General features: G+C 47.9%; 1 protein-coding gene across 1 annotated transcript; it reads right to left on the bottom strand.

Moving 5' to 3' along the window:
- Positions 1-31: 31 nt before the first annotated feature.
- On the bottom strand, positions 32-27,541 carry LOC135826649 (fibrillin-1-like; the record flags this gene model as incomplete). The annotated part of the gene is made up of 15 exons (XM_065339252.1): positions 27,426-27,541; positions 23,128-23,592; positions 19,752-20,060; positions 17,604-17,776; positions 15,402-15,561; positions 14,695-14,946; positions 14,208-14,314; positions 12,798-13,074; positions 11,871-12,035; positions 9,366-9,488; positions 8,416-8,865; positions 6,980-7,171; positions 3,963-4,220; positions 2,631-2,909; positions 32-1,596 (listed from the first exon to the last, which is right to left on the bottom strand). Coding segments are annotated over exons 2-15 (4,644 nt in total), but the record flags the coding sequence as incomplete, so codon positions are not given.
- Positions 27,542-27,774: the final 233 nt, after the last annotated feature.

Raw genomic sequence — 27,774 nt, 5'->3', positions numbered from 1 at the left:
AACAGAGGTGCGCGCCTCCGCCAGTACTACACTCGTTAATGTCGGCACAGTGAGTTCCGTTGCCCGTAAAGCCAAGCAGACAGTTGCACTGGACACGATCGCTTGTCGGCGAGCCACCCGTCGCGGCAACGCCAGGACGGACACACGCCGCGTGCGGACTACAGCCGTGAAGCGAGCACAGATCGACGGCGACGCAGTTCTGGGTGCCGTCCCCCGTATATCCAAAGCTGCACTTACACTGGTAGGTGCCGGGCAGGTTCACGCAATCGGCATTCTGAGCGCATGGACTGAAGACGCATTCGTCGGCGTCTTTGCAATCGTCGCCGACGTAACCAGGATTGCACGAGCAGGTGAAGGAATCGCTGGTGTCCGTGCACTTCTGACCCTGGTGGCACGAGTGAGTGCCGCGAGCGCATTCATCCACGTTAGCGCACGAGCCGCTCGCGTCCAGCTCTCGGCCGGGCGCACACGTGCATGCGTAGCTGCCCTGCACGTTGCTGCAGTGGGCGCGTGGTGCTGTGCAAGTGTGCACGCCAGCACTACATTCGTCGTAGTCCGAGCACTCAAACCCAGTGCCCTCGTACCCGGTGCGGCACGTGCAGGAGTACGGCATCGCGGTGTTGTCGCAGGTGGCGTGCACGCTGCAGACGTGTGTGCCGTCCGAGCACTCGTTCACGTCCACACAGACGTGGTGGGTCTGGTTGAAGAGCGGGCGAGAGCCGGACAGGCGCGAGCACGGACACGCGAATCCTCCGCCCGTGTTGGCGCAGGTGGTGCCTTGGCCGCAGTTGTGATTACCGGCGGCACACTCGTCGTAATCGTCGCAGATGCGAACACTGCCGCTGCGCAGCTGGAACCCTGCAGCGCACTCGCAGCGAAAGGATCCCTCCGTATCTGTACATGCGGCACCAAAACCACATGGTGCGGCCACGGAGCACTCGTCTACATTAATACATTTGCCCGTGGCGGAGTCTCGCTTGAAGCCGGCCCGACAGAAGCATACATAGCTACCGTCTGTGTCGGAGCAGTTAGAGTGCGGCGAACACGCGTGCGTGCCCACGAGACACTCGTCAACGTTTCCGCAGACCCGGCCGCTTCCCTCGTACCCAGATTTGCACTTGCAGGAGTAACTCCTGCCAGCAGCAGTACCAGCAGCAATGCAGTCGGCGTTACGATGGCAACTCTGTGCTCCCGTGCCGCAGTGGTGCGCGTCGTCACACGAGTCGATGGCGTTGCCTTGCCTACACGTGCAGGTGAACGAGCCAGGCAAGTTGTGGCAGATACCCGTCTGTGTGTTGCACGTGTGCGCACCGGTCGAACACTCGTCCATATCCAGACACGTCTGTCCATGTGCGCTTTCCTGGTAGCCGTTTGCACAAACACACGCGTAGGAGCCTGGGGTGTCAAAGCAGGTCGACTGCGCTTTCGAGCCACAGCTGTGTAGACCCAGGGTGCACTCGTTCTCATTGGTGCAGGTGATGCCATCTCCCCGGTAGCCCGCAGCACAGGAGCAGTTATGGCCACTGCCGACGATGTTGACGCATGCTCCGGTCAGCGGTGCGCAGTCGTGGTGTCCGCGTCCACATTCGTCCTCCTCTGTGCCAGGGAACATACGCACATAAGCACACACATAAGCACACGAACACACACGCGCACACACACGCGCGCGTGACACACACACACACGTGTCCTTGTTGCTCACTGCCAAAACTGGTCACGTGGGTCTCCCCGGGAGAGGAGAGAGAAACTCAACAGGAATCTTGGAAAGATGACTCAACTGGCTATTGAACCGCCCAACGGCCGACACCCCCTGATATCCCCAAAACTCTGGGTGGGCTTGAAAATGATCCCACTTATGGGCTTACCACACCTCAGTAAGTGGGTGAGGACAAGGTGCAGAAAAAGAATTGGCGGCATCGGGGTATCCGTCCTGGGATCCAACTGCAGTTACCCCTGCCCCCAGTGAAGGTAATACTTGCTACTAGTGTGGGTGGCTAAATCAGAGTGGATCTGATCTAAGCGTCACTAGCACCATTGATTACACAAGAGTTAATCTACCCAGAAGCAGTCCATGGTTAACAGGTATGTATACTTCAAATAGAAAGCTTACGAACCCTGAAACCAACAAAGGTGGCAGATACAACAATACACCTTCAAGCAGCTGAGCCTGTTGGCAACAGACCCAACACAATCAGACATAAGTGTACCCACCAACCGAACTAGCCACACGCACACACACACACACACACACACACACACACACACACACACACAAACACACACAAACACACACACACACACACATACACACACACACACACAAACACACACACACACGCACACACTATTTTCACAACTAGGCTCATAGATATACGGCTCAGCTCTAGCAGCTATGTACACCTACACGGTACATGGACAGGTAAAATCAAGAAGACCACAGTCGCCCACTCACACATTCCTCCAACTTACACTGGCCACGTGGGTCTCTCCCGTAGAGGGGGAGAGAGATTCAAAAGGAATTTTGGAAAGATGACTCAATTGGCTATTGAACCGCCTAATGGCCGACAACTCCTGAAACCCCCAAACTCTGGGTGGACTCACAGCGACAGAAATACGTCCGCACCACTTACCCACACAGTTCGTTCCGGTCCCGTCCAGGATATACCCGTGCTTGCAGGCACAGTAGAAGTTGCCCGGCTGATTCATGCAGACGGACACGGCCCTCGCGCACACGTTGCTCGGCGTGCCGTCGGCGTTGCTGCATTCGTTAATGTCGGTGCAGCGGGGGCCGCTGTGGCCCGGAGGACAGGTGCACACATAGCCTGCGGTCGACGTGTAGTCGTTAGAGCAGTGAGCGTGCGATGGGCACACACCCGACTGGCAGTAGTCCACGGGCGTGCACTTGGACCCTGCAGCAGGACACCGATTAGCAGACACACGACGCACCACCGCAGAAACACAGCGTGACCACTTCTATCAACGTGACCACTTCTATCAACACGAAAATCCACAGTGCGGGTGAGACTCGGTCCGACCTTACGTATCGCGTGAACGTCACTACCGTCAAGGATGAAGGCACACATTTATGGAGGAACATTTTTTATAATGTAAATGCTTGCCGAGTTGAAATATTTCGTTCAAATTTTCGTCAGTTATTGTTAAGTATTTCGCTTTTAACATGCACTAAGCGCTCTTCAAAAACAGTACTGACTAATGAGTAAATCTGGATTAGTATTGGTTTATATACCCACAAAGCAAAGTGTAAATGACTGCATCTCCGCACTTAGACAATTGACGAGGTAACTACACTTGGAGGACTGTGTATTACAAGAAGACGACGAGAACACAACTGGGCATGATGAACTCAAGACGAAGACTGCCTTTCCCACCACAGCAACAAACATGCGCATGCACCAACACCACGTACACAATAACATCCCACTCAGCCTCCGGCAAATCAACCCCAGACGAGATTTCAACGCAAACATCCTACCTCTTGTCGGCTTTTCCGTATGTACCTGCTCACATTGCTCAGCACATCTGTAGCCCCATTGTGCCCAGCAGGCGTGATACACTCCTTATTACCATTTCTTTTTTCTTTTATTGGCCACAGGCCATCGTGAGAATAAATGACATTTTAACTTCACTTCTCAACTCCAAAAACGGTCTCTTCGCTGCGATTCGAACCAAAATTAAAATTAACATTACGCCAAATTTTCGGGCCTGGCCCATCATCAGGGCAATGGTATTTGCGGACAATTAGAGAAATCAAACATGACGTATACAAAACGACGTAGCAGAGTGCTGCTCGATGAAATCCAGTCCTGTCACTCAAGTACGCACCAGGTGTTGCGCAGCCCTAGACCTGCGAACACTGGGCCGCGACATCACGCCAGGCGCAAACTTGAGTGTGATGCAACAAGATTCCACTGGGCAGAACTGTACACGCGCAACACACTTACCATCACCGCTGTAGTGCGACGGACAAGAACACGTGAAAGCACCGGGAGAATTCTGACACACTGCAAACGCAGAGCAGTTCTTCGATGATGGATCAAGTTTAACCTGCAGACACTCATCGACATCAACACACTGCCATTTCTCGGTGTCGAAGGCAAACCCATCAGCGCAGGTACAGGTAGCGCCAGCTCCATCGCCCTGGTAGACACAGTCCGATTTGGTCGGACAATACGATGCATTCAACTTGCACAGGTTGGTGGCTGGAAACACAACGAGACAGATGGACAGAAGATACACAATAGCGAGAATTTCCAGATTGCCCAGAGTGCTCAAAACCACAAGGATGGAGTAATACCAGAAAAGGCAGAAGAGAACAGAGACAACCGGCTGGTTCATTGTTGTTACAATAGAGAGGTTCCGGGGTACAATTTTCAGTGCCAAAATCCGTATGGGCGCTACGGATTTTTTCGAGGCGTGCTCCATACGATTTTTCGGCACGAAGAATCCGTGTGGACTGGCTTTCACACGAACCATGTTTCGTATGGAGATTTTGCGTCATCGGGTGCAAAAAGATTTTTCGCGTACACAGTTGGTACGAGAAACATCGATTTTCCGCGGGAAGTTTTGATTTCGGTACAAATTTTCAAAATAAAAAGGCATAGCTCGGGAATGTGACGTGTTTGCGATCGTAACCTAGGGAATGACGGCAAACACATAAGTTCCGTACTCCGGAACATTTCACTGCTCGAAAACGACGTATAAAAATCCGTAGTGCCTCTACGGATTTTGGCACGAAAAATCGTACTCCGGAACTTCTCTAATGACCTAGCCGGTTGTTTCTGTTCTCTTCTGCCTTTTGTGGATGGACAGAAGATATAATTATAGATAGAGAAAGAGAAAGAGAGAGAGAGAGAGAGAGAGAGAGAGAGAGAGAGAGAGAGAGAGAGAGAGAGAGAGAGAGAGAGAGAGAGAGAGAGAGAGAGAGAGAGAGAGAGAGATGAGAGAGAGAGAGAGAGATGGAGAGAGAGAGAGAGAGAGAGAGAGAGAGAGAGAGAGAGAGAGAGAGAGAGAGAGAGAGAGAGAGAGAGAGAGAGAGAGAGAGAGAGAGAGAGAGAGAGAGAGAGAGAGAGAGAGAGAGAGATGAGAGAGAGACAGAGAGAGAGAGAGACAGAGAGAGAGAGACAGAGAGAGAAAGAGAGAGATAGAGAGAGACAGAGAGAGACAGAGAGGCAGCGGAGACACACACATGCACACAAGATTATAGACAAATATCCCAAAATAATACAATGAGAAGGAAAAGACTACTTAGAAATAGGCATTGCAGAATCGCACACCGATCAATACACACCAATGGAAAATTGTCTGAAAAATTATGGTGATGAAAGTGACGGCAACTTTTGCCGTTTTGGGTGGATGTGTGACGATCGCTGTTCGTAGATGAAATGAAACATGATACAATCATACATCACTTATATTACTACTCTCTCTCTCTCTCTTCTCTCTCTCTTCTCTCTCTCTCTCTCTCTCTCTCTCTCTCTCTCTCTCTCTCTCTCTCTCTCTCTCTCTCTCTCTCTCTCTCTCTCTCTCTTCATATTTGGTGAATTTGGTGACGCCATTTGTCATATCTATGGCATTTTTCCATCAAAGTGCATGTGATTCGTAGTTCCGGGCAGTTTCCGTGGAAATAATTACGGAGCATCAGCAAATCGAACTTTCGAGTGAAATTCGAGAATCGTCACGAAAAGCACTCAATCAGTCGAAACTAGGGCTTTGTTCGACTGAAAAATGCCCGCAAACAGAAAATACTTTTCGAATGCTCCGCGCGTGCTCTACATGTAGTAGAGTACACGGTGCACTACGAGTACCCGTACTTGCACATATAGCAACTAGTTCTTACTGCATCTAGTGTAGTACATGCAGTCGTAGTTGTAAGTGCACAAGGCACTAGTCGAACCGGACTTCTTGACGCTTTCCTCTCTCTCGAACTGTGAACAGTTGTGTCAAGTGTGCTTTTGTTTCCTTTCAAGATCCTGGAATCATGGCTTTTTTCACCAACTACCAGCCCCGGTATATGCCTCCTCCTCCCAGTAGCCCTGCTGACGTTGCCTCGGCATCTGCGTCTATGGTGAGTTCCCCGCAGGGAGAGGGCAACTCTAAGTGTGCCAAATATTTGAGGTTCGACCTCACCATGGATCTCATTCTGCTGAGGAAGTGTTGGGCCCACCCTCAGCTATTCGTCCGCGGGTCTCCTGATATGCAAGGCATAGCGGAGGAGCTCGGCCGAGATCCGCCTTTTCAAGGGGAGAGATCCTATCGCCAATAGCCTGATTCGGATGAATCATCCGTCGCTTCGCGTAATCCTCAACGGCAATGAGAAACAGCAGTAACTCCGTTCGGTCTAGGTGACCTTCAGCGAATTCAAGGAAGAGAAGCGAATCCAACAAATCGACTTGCTCTGCAACAAACGCAGCCATTGCACATCTCAAAACCCCAGTACTCCGGCTTTTATTGACACGACGACGGGACGCAACTAGACATGACGAACTCAAGACGAAGACATGACGAACTCAAGACCAAGACTGCTTTTTACACCACAGCAACACGTGCATGCACCAACATAACGTACACACGGCGTACACAAAATAACGTACAGTACGGTACTATATATATGATATGGTAAGTCTATCGATATACAGTACATACGGTATGATACGGTAGAAAGTCCGTCTACTACACCTCTTTTTCATTCGAACTTTCGGGCTGATTTTCTTTTTGCCATTCGAATAATCAAATCGAAAATTCAATTTTGCTGATGCTCCGTAGTATTACTACGGTCTTTTCACTTTTGGGGAAGCGTTTGTTTTCACTTTTGTTGGATTTAGTGACATCAATATGTCAAGTCTAAGGCCTTTCTCCATCGAAGTGCATGTGATTCGGAGTTACAGACATTTCAAAGGTACGGACAGTGCCCGGTCCCGAAACCGTCCGGATAAACAAGGTATTTGGAGTCATTACTCACAGACACAGGAGAAAGGCAGGTTGCCGTTAGCCAGAGGCGTGTAGGTGTAGAAAGGACTGCTGGCACCACCACACGTGATGTCACCGTGTTTGCGCAGGGCGTAGCCCGTGTTGCATCTTACGTCGGCTGGCTGTCCACCTCGTGTCCTGGCCAGGTAGCCGTTAGGAATGGCCCGAGAGAACTCACAAGAATCTGCAACAAGAGAACACACACACACACACACACACACATACACACACACGTACACACACACGTACACACACGCGTACACACACACATACACACACACAAATATTACAAATGCCGTTAACATTCGGACACATGTGTTGGCGGCCAAAGAGTTGTAACCTGACAAACCGGGGTGGTTCTGGTAAGCCAGTACAACATGAAACTCTGGACAACGACAGCAACATTATAGAGACTTGGAGTGATTAAGCTACTAGCCAGCGGGAAGTCAGAAAATGCTGCAAAACAAAGGCTGATCCCTTGTGGGTATCCAAAGAAATAGAGCCCAGAGTGCTCAATAAAAAAACCTTTAAAACTAGTGTTGAAACGATCTCACCGGATACTCGTTAGCTCGCTCGCCAGAAACTCGGCTCGTTTGTGCGGCCAGCTCGTTTGCACTAACGAACACCGTACTCCGTACACATGGCAGTACATGTCGACCGGGGAGTCGTAAAAATATTTTACGACTCCCTGGTGGATCGAGAGTCCAGTCCCTCGCAAAGTGAAAATCACTCGCAGTTACAGGTGACTGTATGCCTGCACGACACTTGAGTTGTTTCAGTTGTCGTTGCAGCTTTGGTGGACTCTACTGATGTCTTGTTCCGCATCTGCTGACCTGTCGCAGGATATGCTTCAGTCACCTCTCCATTCGAGTGAAAGTTACGCTCAGTCGTTTGGAAGTTTTCTCCCGCGATGCAGCGAAGACCAGGGCTACTTGCAATCTTTGCAAAACGGTCTATTATTACAAAGGCTAATCCACGACCGCGCTGAAAAGACATCTCGACACCAAACAGCAGTCCGAAGTGAAGCAGCAGCAAACCCAAAAGCCGGCGGTGATAATTTGAACCAGCTGAAAAAAATCGAACTTAGAAAAAAAATTATTCAAAAAAATAATCATATTTGCCACATCAATGAAACTCGTTAGATCGCTCGATAGCTTGCTCGTTAGTGGAACTGATCGCTCGTTTGTTATAGATACGCTCGTTTCAACACTATTTAAAACTTTGTCCAAGCTCCAAAGTTTGCCCTGTATCGGTGTGTTGCCAAAGGGGGAACCTCCTGGCGTATCGGCTTTCCAGGCCCAAGATCCCCTTCCCAGAATAGGCACTTGCAGCGGTTGTCACCACCATACACCCCGCCGCCCCCAAATACAGAGTCAAGCATGCATGATAGTCACTGGTCACCTCGAGCGAAGGGAGCGCAAAACTTACCCGAGCACCGCACGCCCGATACGTCACTGAACGGTGAGCCGGGGCTGGAAACCCAAACGTTTTCCTCCAGGATGCGGTCGGTTCGGAGCGTGCAGACAAGAGTTGCTGCGAACGACTGCAAGCGGGGCATCAGCTGCAGCTCCAGCCGTTCGTTGCTGGACGGGTCGCAGAAAATCGAGGCGCTGGCCCCGACAAGGTGCGGTCCAGCCAGGGAGTAGTTCGCACTGATCTTGGTCGGCGAGAAGTTGTAGTTTGTCAGACCGGTCCCAATGTCGGGGCAGGTCATCGGTGTACAAGACTGGGGCTGCGATGTGGATAGCTCGGCCTTCGGGCCACAGCTGATGGTGAATGGAGCAACAGGCTTGTGGCCGAGCGGGCACTGCAGAGTGCGATGGCTGCCGAGAGTCAAGACGAATGTGCCTAGGTTGGCTATGGTGTAGTTGCAGTCAACTGGTCATAGAGAAAGCACAACGAAATGCACAGATATACGCATGCATGCACACACACACACACACACACGCACACACACGCACACACCATGATTGACAGAATCAGGCAAATGTAAATGCATACTCGCCTTTGTATCATGTACAGGTGTGTATTGTACGTACAGGGTACTGCGTTATAAATGTGCAATTGACCAAATTATGCCATTACCACACTGAACACCAACAGAGGCCATGCTGAATAGTGGATGGTCAATTCTTCAGCCTTGCAAGCTGTTGAATGGTGCAATCCCAGTACAAGTTGCAATGGCTTCTGCCGTAGCATCGCTATGGTCGCCTCCGTGGGTGCCAAAAGAAAAGGTAAGTGTGCGTGTGTGTGTGTGTGTGTGTGTGTGCATGTGTGTGTGTGTGAGAGAGAGAGAGAGAGTGTGCATGCGTGTGAGTGTGCACACATATGCATGCGTGTGAGTGTGCACACATATGCATGTTGTTTTCCTGACTCACCCTTGCAGTCAAACACTTCTTTGCTGCTGGGACTGGTTCTGGGACGATATTCTCTACGCGCTGCCTGAACGCAGTCACACGAATATGACCCAATCGTATTCTTGCAACCAAAGTGAGGGCGAACTGTAGAGTGACATGGGGAACATGAGTACACAAACATACACGTATACTTCCTCCGTTAAGCAAAACTTCGTTGCATGTTTACAGTTCAGTTTAAAGCATTCTATGGCTACCAAAACGCTTTGCAAAGTGGAAAACAAAGTAGCATATGAGAGATAGGTATTCACAGATGTCACACGTTTCAAAGTACTTGTAGTCCAGCTTCATTCTTTGTCTGAATTTGATGACGACTCACTCCTTGATAACATGATGACATCGAGTCGGCATCCTTGCTTACTTTCCACCTCCAGCGCTGCCAGTTTGTGTCCTGCTGCCTTTATAGATTGCCCAGACACAATTGGTCGCGGAGATCGCCAAGTTCTTCGCTCGAAGTGTGAGCTTAATGACCTCCACGGCTGCGCTGGTAATTGTTGTCTCTGCCGTTCAGACTACCATGGAGAGAGCCATACAGACACAACCAAACGTTCCTTATCTTGCCAGCTGGGTACTCGTGCCAGCATGTTTCCATAGCCTGCAGACGCTCCTTTCTGGTTTCCTTCGTCACGACTGACACGTCTGTCTTCAGGCTGTGGAAGAATGCCAAGTCGTCGACGTTGAGATTGGGGCTTTGCGCAGGCTGAACAACAACCTAAATGTCGAACCCTTTTTGCTTTCCCCTGCGCCGCAAACACACGTGGATTGATTTATTTTGGCTGTGTGCGGACGCGTACCATCATGTTGTTACAGCAGTGGCTGGCCGGCTTCCGCATGAATTCTGGACACTTCTTTGAGCCACGCGGTCATTCAAACTGTTTCTCATTGTCGCACTTCGGTGTCATGCACCTGGGTTGTGCTCTGGTGACATCCTTTCAAGAAACGGTTACGCTTCGCAGATTTTTTCAAGGACTCCACGCTTTTCGGAGGTTCAAAAGCCTGTCAGAACAATGGACGACACTGCGTCTACTCTATGTAGGCAATAGATCACCGACATGTCTGTCTAACGCCGACAGAAATCTCACACACAGAGATACACACATGCGCATGCACACACACACACACACACACACACACACACCCTTGTACTTGTTGCTCGCTGCCAAAACTGGTCACGTGAGTCCCCCGGGAGAGAGACTCAAAAGGAATCTTGGAAAGATGACTCAATTGGATATTGAACCGTCCAACGGCCAACACCCCCTAAAATCCCCAAAACTCTGGGTGGACTTGAAAATGATCCCCCCCCCCCCCCCCACACACACACACACCACACCACACACACACACACAAGCGATTATGGTATGCTAGTTTTTCTATTTTACACACGAACACACAAGCACATAAACACACAAACACACAAGCACATAAACACGCAAACACACGAACATACAAACACACGAACACACAAACACACGAACACACACACGAAAACACACACATGCGTATGCAAGTTGCCAAAATTTCCACTTCACACATTGATATGACATAATTATCATGCTCATTTTTTGGATCAGTTGCTGTTTGACCGGCACAAAAACTAGGGCTGAAACGAATGCTCAATGAAGCGAACGAATATTCTTTTTCCGAATACATGTGAAACGAAGAATATTCCGAATATTCTAAACCGTACACTATCCATGGATACCTAGTTGTATCCATGGTAACCATAGACCATTGACTGGTGTATACCCCAATTACAAGAGAGATGTGTGAAAAGGACAATGAAAAAGGACAATGTTATCATTCATCTTGTTGATGGTAACACATTGTGAAGGTAGCAACTCTACTCGTATTTTGCACCAAATATGCCTGGTTTTCTACCCAAAAGGCGAATTTGTGTACATTTACGAATATTCGTATTCTACTTTAACGAAGAATATTCTTATTCCGGTTCGCATATTTTGAATATTCGAATAATTCGAATATTCCTTTCAGCCCTAAGTTAAAAACCTGCTAGAAGATGAGTCCAATGTTGTTGTGAGAGCACGTAAGGGTTGTAATGTAGAGAAATGCACAATGCTGAATGAAGTCCAATCGAGCCAGTCAATGCCACGCCTGGCGCCGTGCAGCCCTAGGCCTGCGAACCCCTGAACGGGTGCAGGGCGTAAACATGAGTCAAGCGATCAGACGTGCATGCTTGTATGAGCAGTACGGAAAGGGAACCTACCAGTGCACGGTGTTCTGTGTTGTTGACACAACAAACAGTTCACGGATGCATTACTCCACCTCCATCACATACACACTAATTTCAGCCATGGTGATATTTTAGCGATTGTAGCGAAAGAAGTGGTTTCGCTAAAGTTTTGCAAACTCTGAAACTCGAATCGCTACAAAATATCATCGCGAATGGGTCCAGATTCAGTAAACGCTAAAAATTGCACACGCTAAAATGAGTCGTTCTACAATACATACCGGGGCAGAGGTCGGTTGCCTTTTGACACTCGTCAATGTCCATGCAAGCGCCGTGGAAGGCGTTGTGGTAGTACCCAGCGGGGCACGTACACTTGTAGTTGGGGAATCCTTGCGGCGTGCACGTTGCATTCCCCGGGCACGTCGCAGACTGGCAAGGGTCGATAGCTAGACACATGGCAGACGTCACAAAGCATAAAACTATAAGTATGAAAAAATCCCGCGACAACCATCCGGACAGCAGTTTCCGACAGAAAATCTCGTGATCGGAACGGTTGCAAACATCATTCTTTTGCATGTCCTGACTGTTTTCATAGCAGTTTAAGACTGAACACGCATTGGCTGGCAATGCGAATACATTAGAGTTCTATTTCCAGAAGACACACGGCGTGTCAGTGCACACTACTACCATCCCAAGATAGGACATGCATCGGCCGACAACGATACTGGATTCTTATTATAGCCAGTACGGCGTGTCAGTGGACTGTAACACGTGACCATTGGCCGGTGTCTACAAGTAGAGTAGAGAACTAAATGCTCAATAGTTGAGGGAATGGACTATAAAAGGAACTAAATATATGTTTTTGTTGTGCTCATGGCATCCAGACGCATTGCATTGCCTGACGATGACAATGGATTATAAATTATTTTTTTTATTCTACAGTAAAGTCGTGTGTGAAAGCCGCGGCTTATAAGACTTTCTTAGGGAGATTTTGCAGGCTTCTATATGTGACAGGCATCTATACAAGACAGGTATTTCTAAGCATGTCAACACTAAAACCAGGCGTATGTGCCGACAGTGTACCTCGATACTGAGGCATTTCTACAAGACAGTGAAGACACTACGGTAATCCATAACCAATGAGTGGAATGTGACACATGACCATTCGCCGGTGTCTACGAGTAGGGAACTAAGTTTGATGAACTAACCTCTGCATGAAGGCAGCTGTGACCAGACGGCCCCGGACGACGAGTTCATGGTGCAGCTGACAGAGCCCACGGAGCTCACAAACTCGTAGTGGTACTCGCACGCGTACAACACGCTCGTTCCGACGGCGTAGCGACCGCTCGGCGGCAGCTGAGTCAGCTGGAAGCCGTTGGCGATCTGCGACGGCTGGGAGTAGACGTCGCAGGTGACCGGCACGCACAGCGGTGCCTCGTTGCTCAGCGTGAAGTTCCGGCAGGTGACTGTGTGCGCGCCGAGGATCTACACAAAAACAGTCCAAACAACGCTCGTGTTGAATAGCTGCTCAGTGTACTGTACTGGCAGCAAATTTTGTCGGTAAATAATTTCGTCCAACTCCAAAGAAACGGAGTTCGTCCGGTTGTAAATTTTGTCCATGGACCATAAGCGTGTATTGAAAAGCTGGACAAATCGACATCAGTCCGGCATTTAATTTAGTCCAAATGCTCCTTGGACGAAAAAGACGAAATTAAATTCCAGAGGATTGTTCCCTCAATGTGACCGGCCCCTTGGAGAAGTTAAGCTGCATGTTATTTTGACATGACGTGGAAGTTCCGCTCACGTTATTTGGCTACGCGAATGAGCTGCATCTCGTGTGGAAAGTTGGCGTATTACCCCAAATGTCGACCCATTTGACGTGAAGTTGCGCATCACGTCAAACAGAACGTGCGCAGCTTAGCCTCTGTAATGAAATCAGTGCTGGAACGAATGTCATGATTCTCTACAAATGGAAGTTCCTACAGCGAATGTTCATCAAGTGAACGAACGAGTGTTCTAACTTTCCCCAGTGTGTTGGAGGTGTCTACTCTGATTGAAATGCCAGTTGACCTATTCTCTGACGTTGAATTCACAGCTGAGTTAAGTGGTAAAAGCCAACCTAAATTACATGTGTTCAGCACTGGCGGTGGAGCTCACAACTCCAATTCCTTCTCGAAATTTGGGTAAAGGGATCTTATCCGGCAACAGAATAGTCGAACGTTACTCTTCATTTCATAGCCAGAAAAGAAATCGAGAGCGAAGCAGAGACAATGTAGACTGGAGCTGATCGAAAAGGTTAGTATCACCCAGGCGAGTAATGTGCATGCCCCCCCCCCCCCCCCCAAATCCACCCAAGTTCAGAATGCACATAATGACATGCACCAGCCATCCCACACATAGAGGGAAACCTGTCTAGGACGCCCGCTCAAGGGACCTTCAACATGTGGCCTCCTTATCCAGGGTCAATTGACTGGAGAGAGCATCCCTTGGTTCTGGTTCCTGTGGTCTTACAGGATAGGTGGTCGTCTTTTCGAAGTGGTCACCTTGACAGGTTTTACTGTACAAGTGTGCGGCCGTGCACCCGCCCGAAAGGGGGAGCAGCTACGCCCACTGCATACCTGATAGCCACTGCGGCATGCTGCTGTGTACGTTCCGCCCAGCTTCAACTTGATCTCGCGCTCCCCAAGGGTACTGCCCGCGCTGCTGTTAAACGGAGTGCAAAAGTCTGAACAAGAATGCATGCGCACAGGCCACAAAAAAAAGAACACGCCAATGTACACAAATACACACACACACACACACACACACACACACATACACACACACACATACACACACAGTCTCAGTACCATTGTCTTTCATTATTATTTACGAGCCGGGTATGTGAACATAGTAAACAAATAAAATAAAAAAATAAAATACACACATGATTCCCAACCGTAGGCACGAGACAGCAAACAATACACAAGATCTACGACCACTGGCAACATCAGTGAGGTCAAAAATGTGAGCCGTTTGAGTCAGAGAGAAAAGGCTTTGCGAATCTGCATGAACACAATCAGCCACTCGGGTCCACAAGGGCCTAGGGAAAGATGCGCGTCATACCTCGTGCAACGTAGATTATCTCAAACTTGGTGACGTTGGCTGTGCCGCAACGCACGTGCGTGCCATTGTTCCGAGGACCAAACGTCATGACGATCTGGTTCTTAGCGACGCCGTTGCTGTGGTCCGGTCGAAGCTGTACACTGTACCGCTGGACGTGATCCCAGGGCAGGTTGGTTTTAACGTCGTACACAATAAAGCCAAACGGACAGAAATCGGTCCGGACTTCATTTGGACGCATATACGCCTTGTACTCTGCATAGCCATAGACACACGCGCACGCCCCCACACAAAAACACACGCAGGTGCACAAGAGCATGTACACACACGCGAGCGTGTGCGACCACCAACATATGCACACACGTACACGCACACACTTACACACACACGTACACAAACACGTGACAGAAAGACACAAAATGATATTCAAGACCCATATCGACACGAAACGTCAGAACGACAAGCGAACAATCATGACTGGCAACATGACAACAAAGTCGGGGTGGGGGATGAGGGGTGACTCCTGTACGTTGCATTTCACATGGCAAGACAATTTTGGAAAATGCAAAAATGGATTACCGGGTCACTGTTTCTCCTGCCCGCCCGCCCCCCCCCCCCCACTATTTTGACCTAGAACCGTGCACAGACGCACCCCCCCCCCCCCCACACACACACTGTAGTAAGTGAGTTGCCTGGTGGATAGTACTTACGCGGTGCCGTCGTGAAGCGGAACGCGTTCCCCGATTCAGACAAGGCCTTGTAATGTCCTGCCTTCGCGGTACATACGTAGGCCGAACTCGGCGTCAAGCCTGTGACAGTGAGATTCCAGTCGTTGGGGACCTTAAGACCATCGGTTACATTGGCACGGATCTGAGCATAGCAAAACCGCATAACAGAAAGAACTGAAGGACGACGACAAACGCTTCGTTTTCATATATCTCTTTGTTCTGTTCGACGCGCATGAGCAGTGTTGATGAGCAGTGTTGATGAGCAGTGTTGATGAGCAGTGTTGATACCGAGGCCCTTGGTCGGTTTAGTTGCTTCTGCCCCATGTCCACTGCTTTTGACTGCAATTGTTATGTACCCCCGCTATTTCTTGCTGGCGTTTGCACCATGGTGCCTTTCGGCTATTGTTGTAAAAACTCCCATACAAAGTCTATGTCTCTGACGTCATAAATCTGGCCTAGTCTGGGCAAGTTAACCCTTTCAGGGTCACAGTGCATTTACTACGCCTGGCACTGAAATTCAGTGCATCAGTACAATTGGAGATAGCAACAAACAAATCGACCGATTGCCATTTGTACAGATCCACGAAATCCCTTAGAATCCCGTAGACCCGGTAGGGTGTTGAATGTGCAGGACCCTTTTGTGTTTTCTGCTATTTCCACTAAGAGATGGGGCCTGAAGGCATTTCATACGAAAACCTTTTTTCTGACAAAGATCTAGCTTGTCAATAGTTCTAACCAAAGTGAAGAAGCTGGAAAAGCGATTGCTGGTCATTGAATTATGACGCTAAAAAGGTCAAATGCGCATGCATAGCACACAATGAACAACCTACCGGGTCTACGGGATTTCGTGGATCTGTACAAATGGCAATCGGTCCATTGTCACAACATTTCTTTCTCAACGCATTTTCACAATGCATGGCTTACTGGAAAGCTCTTTTCCTGCTCGTCATCCTCCACGTATTTTCAGAGCATACAGCACCCCAAGGAGGCCCCTACAGTCCATTCATCGGAAACTGTCCCGCTGGCTTCTTAAAGTCCGATTGGGGCCGAATTGAGGATCAAAACCCCACTTTAAACCTCAAAAATCTGGGTCTTGGATCTGCTCCTCCATACATTTTGCTATGGTATACCTGTCCCAATTTTGTAAAACCTATTTCTATTTCCCTGTCCTTCGACTTTTCTGGCCTCAAATGTGGCAAGAAGTAATTGCATGGGTCACACAATGCAGGATGTACTGTTGTTGTTTTCACAATATCTACAACTATGTGCAGGAGACACCAAAAAGTTATGGTGCCAGTTTCCAATGAATGGACTGTAGCCTCGCCAACAGTGTCTCTACCGTGCTCCAGGTTGGCATCAAGACCACGCACAACTACTTCCTTCGGTTTGGGGCTCATACTCAACGTAGAACTACGATTCGAACTGCATCGAATTGGTGAGATTCAAGCGATTCAAAAGATGTACTCATATGTCATGTTGCTTTTGACACGTCATTGGGAAATCCCCTTGAATGACTTGAAAATCCCAATAATCACCAGACAGAAAGTAAGAAAATTGTTCAAATCGAAATCGCGCGTTCAATTTATCTCCGCTTGATCATTTTGTTGAGCTATCGCCGCACCGAAACACCCCTGGAAAGCCCTTTCCAAGACCGTTCCAATGATCATGGTGATGCGATAATGCGTTCCAGAGTTATGGCTGTTTGTACAGTGATCTATCAGTGCGTACGGAACGTGGACTGTACAAAAAGTATAGCGCGAGTATACTCGTCATTGCCCAGACACGATGGGGTCTGCATGACGAGTATACTCGCCATAAACCCGGAAAGGGTTAATGACGTCATCGTCATCAATGTCACCAAATATACTGCAAACTTCAAGCTGGTGTAACTCGGGAATGGCTGCTCCGATCAACCTTGGACCATCACCATTGGAATCAATGCATGTTCGGCTGGGCGTAACTGACGAACCATGAACCACAGCCTCCTCAGACAAAGACCATTCGACTCGGCACCCCAAACACTACGGGACCAGAAATATATTTTTTCACCGGACTTCCCCTTTAAAACTAAATTGTGAGTTTCGGCTAGTGAGAAATACCCAGCGTAGCTCACACCAATTGTTGGTGACTTGCTGTACAGCCACGTAGTTTGATCGAAGCATTGGTGTTCTGTTGGCAACTGACCTTTGCAGAGAACGGTACTGGCTTACTATCGGGCCCAGAAAACGTGTAACCAGTGCAGGATAAGAGAAAGTATCGTCCGCGATCGCCATCCACTTGTGATGTGCCCGATAGGACCACGCTAGTCGCCGACGGATAGCTAGCCACGCCCAGGATACTGGGTGTCACGGGTGGCGCTGAGCACGCATACGCATGCATACGTACACACACGCGCACGCATGCACACAGACACACACACACGCACACACAAAACACACAGCACAGAGAGTGATTTGTGTACATGTACAGTCAGACCTTGCCCGACACGAAGCACACCAGCTGCCCCCGGACAACAAACAAAAAGTACAACCCAGTGCACAGAGTCATGTGTTCCTGCATGTACACACTGACGGATAGACCTGACGACGAAATAGAATCCACAGATCAACAGCGGAAGCAAGGTTCCGAAGAGCAACAGCGGAAGCAAGGTTCCGCAGATCAACAGCGAAAGCAAGGTTCCGCAGATCAACAGCGGAAGCAAGGTTCCGCAGATCAACAGCGGAAGCAAGGTTCCACAGATCAACAGCGGAAGCAAGGTTCCGCAAATCAACAGCGGAAGCAAGGTTCCGTTATTGCAATCATTTTTTTCCTGAGTATAAGCCGTAGCGGGATTTTTTGTCACCAAAATACACACATTTTTTTGTTTTTTTTTGTTTTTGTTTTACTATGTTCACATACCCAACTCATAAATAATACAGAAAGACAATGGTACTGAGACAAGGACAAACGTGACAACTACTGAGAAGGGGCTGCACCGAGATGCAGCAGTGATGGTGGGACATTGATGGCTCTGCCGACATGAGGTCTCGGCATCACGGCCATCTACCCTATTTTTCACAATTCATTACGACTTATACTAAGATAGTCAAAGTTTGACCATCTTACAGTGCATTTCAAAACTATAGACGCGTAGGGTTTTTGAAATATTTCAAATTTGAGAATAGTTTTCGGAATATTGCTCAGGATCGCTCCACAATTACTCTCATATAGTTTCTAAAGGATTGGATAACAGACGCCCAATTTGGAAAAATTTATGCACAAAGTGATCACAGATTTTATGTGGTATAGATGCTGGCATAACGGTTTTTGCCTAGGTACGCGTCTATAGTTTCGAAATGGACTGTAGTATAAGATGAAAAACCTTACACACCATCTTCAAATCAAGTGGTCTCTTCGCTGCAAATTATCTCAAATTATGTCTGATTATATCTCATCAAATGTTCGGCCAGGAGCCATCATCAGGATTGAGGAGAAAAACAAGTGAGGTGGACCGATATCAGGCAACACAAAGTGGAACGAAACTACACCATACGTGATAAAATTGCACCATCCTTTCGGCACAGGCACACACATAACCACGCACATGCCAAAACACTGAGACACACACTCATACTCACGCTCACACAAGCTCACACTCCGAATCACACCAACACTCACACACGTGTAACAAAAGACACACACACACACACACACACACACACACACACACACACACACAAAAAGAAGCAATGTGCCTGAAAACAAGGTGTGAACGGGGACTATGACAAAAAGAGATGAGATTCCGTCGCCAAGCTGCATTTGCGCTACAACATCGTGCTGAACTGTATAACAATGGCATGAACAAGCACACGTGACAACAGGGACAGGACAGTGGCAACAGTAACAGTGACGATCATTTGAACATACATGCATCCTACAAATTCTCATCAATGCACTCATCCCGTAATAGTGCGGGCTCAGAGCCTGGGTGTCATCTAGGATCCCATAATAGTACGGGCTCAGAGCCTGGGTGCCATCTAGGATCCCATAATAGTACGGGCTCAGAGCCTGGGTGTCATCTAGGATCCCATAATAGTACGGGCTCAGAGCCTGGGCGTCATCTAGGATCCCATAATAGTACGGGCTCAGAGCCTGGGTGTCATCTAGGACGAATACCACAATATATCTATTCTGAGTATTGGAGAACGCTTCATGACAGTTCGATTGGCACATACGTATGTGCGTCGGAATGAACAGCAAAATAGGATCGAACTCATTAACCTGCACCTACTACCCCCCCCCCCCCCATGCCCTCCCCTGCCAAGAGACTTGTGGCACAACCCCGTAACATACCTCGAGTCCGCAAGGTGACCTGAAACAGGAAGTTTGAGGAATCGAATTTTCCGACATCGGCCGGCGCTGAGGAACAGCTGTCTTTATGGCAACAGAAGTAGACGGAGTTATTATCTGCTACCTGGAAGTTATCCACATGAAGAAGCTGGTCAATGTAATTCGCAACGTCGAAGCGAATGCGACCATTGTTCTGGGGGACAACCGTCTTGGATTGGTGGCTGAACCAGTGAGTGTCTTTTTGCCAAAAGTTTCGATGACATATCATCGGAACCACCAATGGCTCCCCAATCTGGGCCTCGAAGACGTTGACTGTAGGAACACCAGAACAGGAGAGAGAGAAAATTGGAATTGCAAAAAAATACATTTCACACCTTCTTGTTTTTGTACTGATGGCCTCTCCGCAGGCCTTTAATAGCCTAAATCGAGGGAGTCTCCATGTTCTGTGTATGCGTCTGTGTGTGTGTGGGGGGGGGGGGGGAAGAGGACGTGAGAGCCTGGATTCTGCATATGTTGCTAGTCAATGAACACAAGTGAGGCTCATGGACCTATCCCTCTGCACACCAATTTGGAGTTTGCACGTCCCTGTTTGCAGGCACAATACGAGTGGACAGATAATGCCCTCCCTGCTAGCATTCGTGACGTTACCTCCCGACCTGCTTTCAAACAAGATTTCTCGAGATCCTGAATAATTTTGCTTGACGAAAAAATGACCAAGGAGAACGGAGCCAAGCGTCTCGATGGCTGTGTAACACCAGGGACCAAAACCTACTGTAAGCGCGTTTTGGAGAGAGAGATTGAAGTGGGTGCACAGACTCTGGTATGTGGATCCACTTCTAATCCACTTCAAGTGGCGAAATATATTGCTACGCTGAAAACATTGCAGTCTTGAGTGAGTGGTAAATCGTTGGTGAGCTACTGCTCAGTGACTTGGGCTATTTACGAAAGCTGTGACCTGTCAGCTGCCAACGTCGCCAGCAGTAAGTCATCACCTGCGTCCACTTGAATGAAATGCAGCACTGAAAATTGAGTATGTTGTTTTGCAGTACTATTTATTGTCAGAGTGTGAAGTATTTTCTAAATGTTGTGTTGTACAGCACCAGTGATTTGAAAATATTCCTACACTACTCGCACCAGTTCTATTATGATGAATGCATGCACCTGTACCCATAAGCACTATGTGCATGCACATACGCAGGCACGCGTGTGAGCCTACATGTTGTGTGTGTGTGTGTGCGCGCGCGCAGTGCATGTTGTGTGTGTGCGCGCGCGCACATGTGCACAAGTGCATGGACAGCAGAATATGGTAACTAAGCTCAAGAGCATGCATTTTGCATGTGGGTGTATGCTATTGCGGGTGCGCGTATATGACGTACATGTTTTTGTGTGTGCAAGGGGTACTTGTTTGTGAGCATGTGCATGGAAGCGTACATGTACTAGTATGTATCAATGTGTGCAATGCGCATGCACCCACATACACTTGTGGTTGTTCCATGTTATTGGGAATAGTGTTATGATTATACCTAATGGGTGCTACAATTACTAGCAGTCGTTCATTGCCAATATTGAGTTGAAGCTGCATCTACATTGTACATGTACTACAAACATGAAACTGCCCCCCCCCCCCCCCCAGAATATAATAATTGTTATCCTCCTCAAGCTCTTTGCCTGTTGTTTTATGAGAAATACTAGGAGTGAAATATTGCAATTGTGATGCAAAGCTGGTCTGAACTGCTTTCAGGGTCAGTAGGCCTCGGCCTGGATCATGAATAACGTTGTGCATGGATCATGCCGATATCCAGATCAAGGGCTAAAAAGCCCAGGAACCATGGCCTCATCTAGTCTCCATGTATACTATAACAATCTGGGGGACCATTCAATGCTTTTGACACAAAAAATTGGAGTAATACCACAAGGAATGCTTAGAATGATCACCTTACCTGAAAAATAGCAATTCCAAGAATGGTGGAAAATCGGCCAATTTTCTGTCCTATTTTTATTTGTGGAGGTCTAAAATGCACGGTAACCCCCCTAAAATTATATATTTCTAGTTTCTATGAAGTATGAGGATCCCAAAAATAAAATAAAAAGGGCATGTCCATGAAGAAAATATGAAGCTGTGCACCCAATTGTACTTTGCGGACGGGCATTTCTGCGAAGTTCATTTTTGTACCAAAATTACTATTTTTCTGAGTAGTCCATGCTGATTGCCAGATTTTCTTGCTCAAATGCTCCACTGTGATGTGTGAAAGGACTTGCAATCACAAAGAGAAGCCAGACAACTGGTAAATCTGAAATATGACCGCAAAACAAGCAAATTTAGGCCGAAATCGATAAATACACCCACCCCTAGAAATACACCTCAAACAGCCTTATCTCCACGGAAACACACCCTGAATTTTTTTGTGGAGTAACATGGGATGATATAGAGCACACTCATCCACAAAAAGGAGGGGGTTTATGAAGAAAAAAATCACCCCCAAAGGGTTGGAGCCTCCTTAACTCAATTTGCTCCTGCAGCGCTCACCCTCTCCCATACTTGTAAAATTCAAAATGACGTAAATTACTTTCCAACTCCATAACCCACAGGCCAACCCACAGCATCTCACCTTCTCGTAAACTTATCTCTTATTGGCGAGGGTGCTATCGTGAGAAAAAGAATTCAAATATGGCGAAAAATACGGCCAATGCTGGATGCATCGTAGTCGACTACCATGTGCAGCATCATCCGGATGTTTTGGCGAGTATTGTACATGCCTGTGGATTCTCTGTGGGCATCAAATCAATCCGTCCTCGCGCAAAATCTTTTCTAAAAAGCAATTTCTCCCCATGATTTTTTGATTTTTTCCCATGGCCAGTACAGTAAAGAATATCCTGGTACAATGTAAGGACGCGACTCAGCCTTGAAACCGCTTCTGATCCCATGTTCACTGGCTGCACTGAACGACTGCACCCGTGTCAAGTAGATCTACAGACCAGCCGATTCCATGCGTGTTCTACAACTGGGCAAGTACTGCAAGTCAACTAATATTCGGGACATACCGTACTCGCCCTCTCTTGAATAGCGCCCTATCTCAAATAGTGCCCCCCAGTTTCTAAAAGTCAGTGAAAAATGAAGCCCTCTCCTGAATAGTGAGTACGAAAAGCAGCTCAAAAAGTAAACACCTCATCAAATCCGTTACTTGTAGTACTCACTCATTGATTTGTTTCCGTCTTCTCTTTGTGCTTTGTATTTTCCTCTTCCTCCTTTTCTTATCATTATCACTATCTTCATCATTTTTGCGAGAACTGCGGCAATACGCCCAGTGAGAAGGCAGATTTTGCCTATGCTTCTGGTGAAGTAAAATAAAGCTAAACAAACAAACCCTGCCCTACTTACGCTTCTCCATCACAACCTGCTCGTTGACGATGGTGTCTTGTGTTGCACAACGGATCACACTCCCGTTAACCTGAGCTGGGTCGAAAGAAAGCCATCGAATATGATATGAAGTCATATCGTTGCCCAGGAGCAGTGGAATTCGCTGAAAGCCAGGAGTTAGATACTGTCCAAAGTCGTAGATGGCGCCGCCGCGCGGCAGAGGCTCCTTGAGTGGCGCTGACACACGGAACAAATCTTTACCAAAAAAATAATTCGTGAACTTGGCAAGATCATTGAACCTTGGATAGTTCGTTCCGGGATACCTAAAGAAACCCGGATCGTATTTGCGATTCATCTGATTATAGTATGTTTGATAGAGTTGACTGAAAGAGCTGGATTGGTCATACAACTGATTATATTCACAAGGGCGCAGGTCAAGTCTGACCAACTGACCAGGTGATTGAGCGGATATGTAGACGTGAAGTCCTGAAACACAAGTTCAGCAACAGACACAAAGTCAGCCCCATGCACGCACGCCGCACCGCATACCTATACATGCACAAAATGATAGACAAAGGTACCCCATTAGCCAGCGGACAGGGCTCATCACAGCAAATTGGGGCACTAGTACACATAATTGCACAAAGGAAGTATATAGAGTGTTGTCAAGCAGCCGGATGTCATTTCTTTCTCAAGATGAATACCACAGAACCATCAGAATCCAGTGTGTGTGTGTGTGTGTGTGTGTGTGTGTGTGTGTGTGTGTGTGTGTGTGTGTGTGTGCGTGTGCGTGTGTTTAGGTGCGATAATGCGGGAGTGTGGAGTGTGTGAGACGGTGTGTGTGTGTGTGTGTAGATTAGTGTGAGACGGTGTGTGTGTGTGTGTGGATGAGTATGAGCAAGAGTAGATAAACAAGAGTGTGCAACTCCGGATCTCTCCTGCACAATCTGCAGATACCCCCGCCCACGGCGGAATTTTTTGTTTACGTCACCTTTTTCAGAGAAACGCGGCTTTGCCGCAGAGCAGTGTGAGAGCACGTGCTGGGCACCGACCTTGTAGTGTAAAGCCCAGCCAAGTGCACGAGGGAAAACTCTCCAAAAGGCTCGCAGCGCGTGCGTCGTCGAAAAGATTACGTCAACAAAAAATTCCGCCGTGGGCCAACCCATCCGCGAGTTGCACACTCTTGTTTATCTACTCTTGGTATGAGTATGAGACGATGTGTGTGTGTGGATTAGTGTGAGACGATGTGTGCGTGGATGAGTGTGCGTGTTCATGTTTCACCATGTGCATCCAGCACCTTGAGATGTTGATTCTGGCACGTCAGAGCGTACTGCCTCTGGGAGGTGTTGATTATCATATTATCTGCACTGAATTATTCTATCTCCTCTGCTTGCCTTCATATACCTGCGCTTTTTTTCTAATATGTTGTCTGATGATTGGTTCTTGCCATGAAACTCTAAGTAACAACAAGAAACAGCCCTATTTATTTCCTTTTGTGTACCTCTTGCGTACTACGCTCTGCCCATTCCGGGCATTTGAGCACTATTGCAGGTTAAGGCGCACAGCCTCTGTGAGACTGGCTTTACAATTTTAATATACCTCCATGGCTTTAAAGATGCGGACACACAGTAATTATATTCCTCGTGCCTAGGCTCATGGTAGAATCGAGGTGATGTTCAATGCAAGAACAGAATGGAGAGGGTGTACATGTACTCTCGTTTATATTTCTCTAACTCTTGTACCCACAGACGCGCTAGCCCCATGGATGATCTCACCCGTGGGCTACATGCGAACTGTACTGCTATTCACGGTGTGCAAAGTTTGCGTTTTCTTGAATGAGAAGCTGTGGCGATAGTATCTCTTCATTTGGATCTTTTATTGTCAACAATCAGTGTAAAGAGCAGTTTGCGGTGATTTATATTCGCGAATGTGAGGTGGTCGCGAAAATAGCGAAATTTAATCTCTAGCTAAAGTTTTCCACTCTACAGTGCTGTATTGTGCAAGAAACTGGGAGTTGCGACATACTCTGTTGAACTCCTGTGTGCCTTCCGTGTGTAAAGGCTGCAGAGGTGATCCAAAGGCAGATACACGTGAACAATGACACCGATGCATGAAACATGGCCGCTGGCTTTTTCCAGGGCAACTTTTCTCATATTCGGCGCTTCCCATAATGCAAAAATCTACGGATTTTTCGAGACAAGTTCCTACATAATCCCAGTTTCTTCGACTTCCAGGAGAAATTTCTCCGAGAAGCAAGAAAATAGGAACGCACCCTCAGTTCACTTGTGGGTACTACGTGAGAGCTCACAGTCCATGACAATACTGTCTACATAGCTGGTATCATAATGTGTACGACTGAATTAAGTTGACTTGCTAAGTGAAACCAAACGGCCGTTTCTCCTAGCGATGTCTGCGGGGGTCAGACCAGTCCACCAGCCAGTGAGTTTCCCCAAGCGGTTTCATGATGGCACGAAACCCCGTTCTGGCCATCAGATGACCCTTACAGAGAAGGCCAGAGCTGCTTATGGATAACTGCTGCTGCTATGGGACAATAGGGAGGTTAAGTCCCACGTAATCCGTGGGTACTTTACGTGTGTGTACCACGTGATACTCAGTGACCTACGAACAGACGCTTTCTGATTCACGACATACCGTATATGGAGGCTCACCCACGTTCCGCCAGAACGTGGGTGAAAATCAGAATCGAGCGCATTGTGCAAGCTGTGAGGGTGCTCAGCTGAAGAGGTTTTCGAAGCACGAAATCAAAATATTGGATGAGCTTCTTAGGCCCGGGTAGCTTCGTCTTTGACCAGGTTTGGGCCTTTCGCTTCATGCTTTTGTTTGTTCCGTATGACTAAACACAACATTGCAACGTGGGTACCCTTCATGCACTTTACGTGGATCACCGACATACGCGTTTCCGTTACGTGGGAACTAAACCTCCCTATTGTGTCCAAAGGACACGTAGAGACCATTTTACGGTATTTTTGTGCTGATGTTTTTGTTTTTCTTTCTTCCTTCCCTTTCCTCCGTTCACAGCCCCTTTTATGCAGTAGATAGTGAGATTGTCTATTCTTAGTTATTTCCAGCTTTGAATGACTGGCATGCGCGTTCGCTTCGTTTTGTTGTAGTCGTGAGTCTAACATTACTTCTCCATCCTGCCTCAGCTCAACCGCCACCACTGGACTGCCTTTTTACACTCTTTTTATTGACGAATAAACAAGAACACGGAAAAGACAAGACGACAGACCAAAGACTAGCTCACACAGTTTCGCGCATGCGCACAACACCACCAACCAATGACGCGTGCCACAGCGACCAAGACGAAACAAACATGTGACACCAAATCTACCACAGTTTTTTTCTCTTCAATTTGCTGCCTTTTGGTGTGTCTTCGGCCCCGAGCATATTGCAACGTACGCTCGACCAATTGCTAGCTGGAATACCAATGGTCGTGATCTACTTGGATGACATCCTTGTCTCTGGCACAACTCATGAAGAACACGATAAACATCTGAACATGGTTCTGGAACGTCTCAACGCAGCTGGATTGCGTTTGAACCGCACCAAATGTTCATTTGCAAGGTCCTCTGTGACATTCTTAGGTCACATCATCGATGCATCTGGAATTAAGCCAACCAAGATGTCATTGATGCAAGGGCTCCTACCAACGTCCAAGAGCTGAGAAGCTACCTCGGACTAATCAACTACTACCACAAGTTCATTCCTAACCTGAGCTCAGTACTTGCTCTGTTGTATGAACTATTGTCTTCCAAGAGTTGGGACTGGTCTCATCGTCAACAGTCCGCATTCGAGAGTAGCAAGAAGCTGCTCGTTGACTTACCCGTCCGTGTGCATTACGACCCTAAACTACCAATTATTGTGAGCTGTGATGCCTCACCGTACGGCATTGGTGCAGTTTTGTCGCATGTTGTCAATGGCGAGGAGCATGTACACATACACGTGTACGTTCAGCCGCATTCGTACCACTTCCAGGGCCGGGGGCGAGTGCAAGTTGACGGCGCTAGATGTGCACTTTCGTGTCGGATTTCAAGGAGCACAGCTGTACTTGCGTGAAACACTCAGTGGCCAAGATTGCTCAGACGACAGTAAAAAAACAGATAGAGCAGCTCGCTTGCGTTCGAATGGACGTTTTGCGGAGTTAAAACTCCAGTATCACGGAACAACAACAAAATGTTTCAAACGCAAACTCTGCTCAAAGTACAATGTAACATGCATGCAGCCAGGTCAGCTCATGCATAGGTTACACCTGAAATGTCGAGCCGCGCGTGGGCTTCGAGAAAATCGTTTTTACTTACTAGGTCCAAGCCCGATTTTATATTTGTTGCTCGTTTCCCCCCACGTGCCGTCTGCATAACGTGTGCGGAGGTGGCATTCCTGAAAGCCGCTAGTAAAAGAGGGTACTGACACTTGTGGGCTTGATAAATTCTCAATAGCACTTCGGTATATCCACTGTAGTTCATAGGGAGATAAACAGACAGGTTTCAAACAAGTACACAAAGTCAAACATGTGCAAACTGATCACGGAACTCTCTCCTTTAAGGAGGCTCCCACTTAAAGAAGTAAAACTTAAAGGTCCATGGACACCCTGTTTTTATGCATAGAATGGTGGAGTGATGTCTCTTCAATTTGGTATAGTTTTTAGGT

The sequence above is a fragment of the Sycon ciliatum genome, chromosome 10, assembly GCF_964019385.1.
Source record: "Sycon ciliatum chromosome 10, ocSycCili1.1, whole genome shotgun sequence".
Taxonomy (NCBI): Eukaryota; Metazoa; Porifera; class Calcarea; order Leucosolenida; family Sycettidae; genus Sycon; species Sycon ciliatum.
The sequence above is the reverse complement of the archived record's forward strand: the minus strand, read 5'-3'. Positions and strand labels throughout refer to the sequence as shown.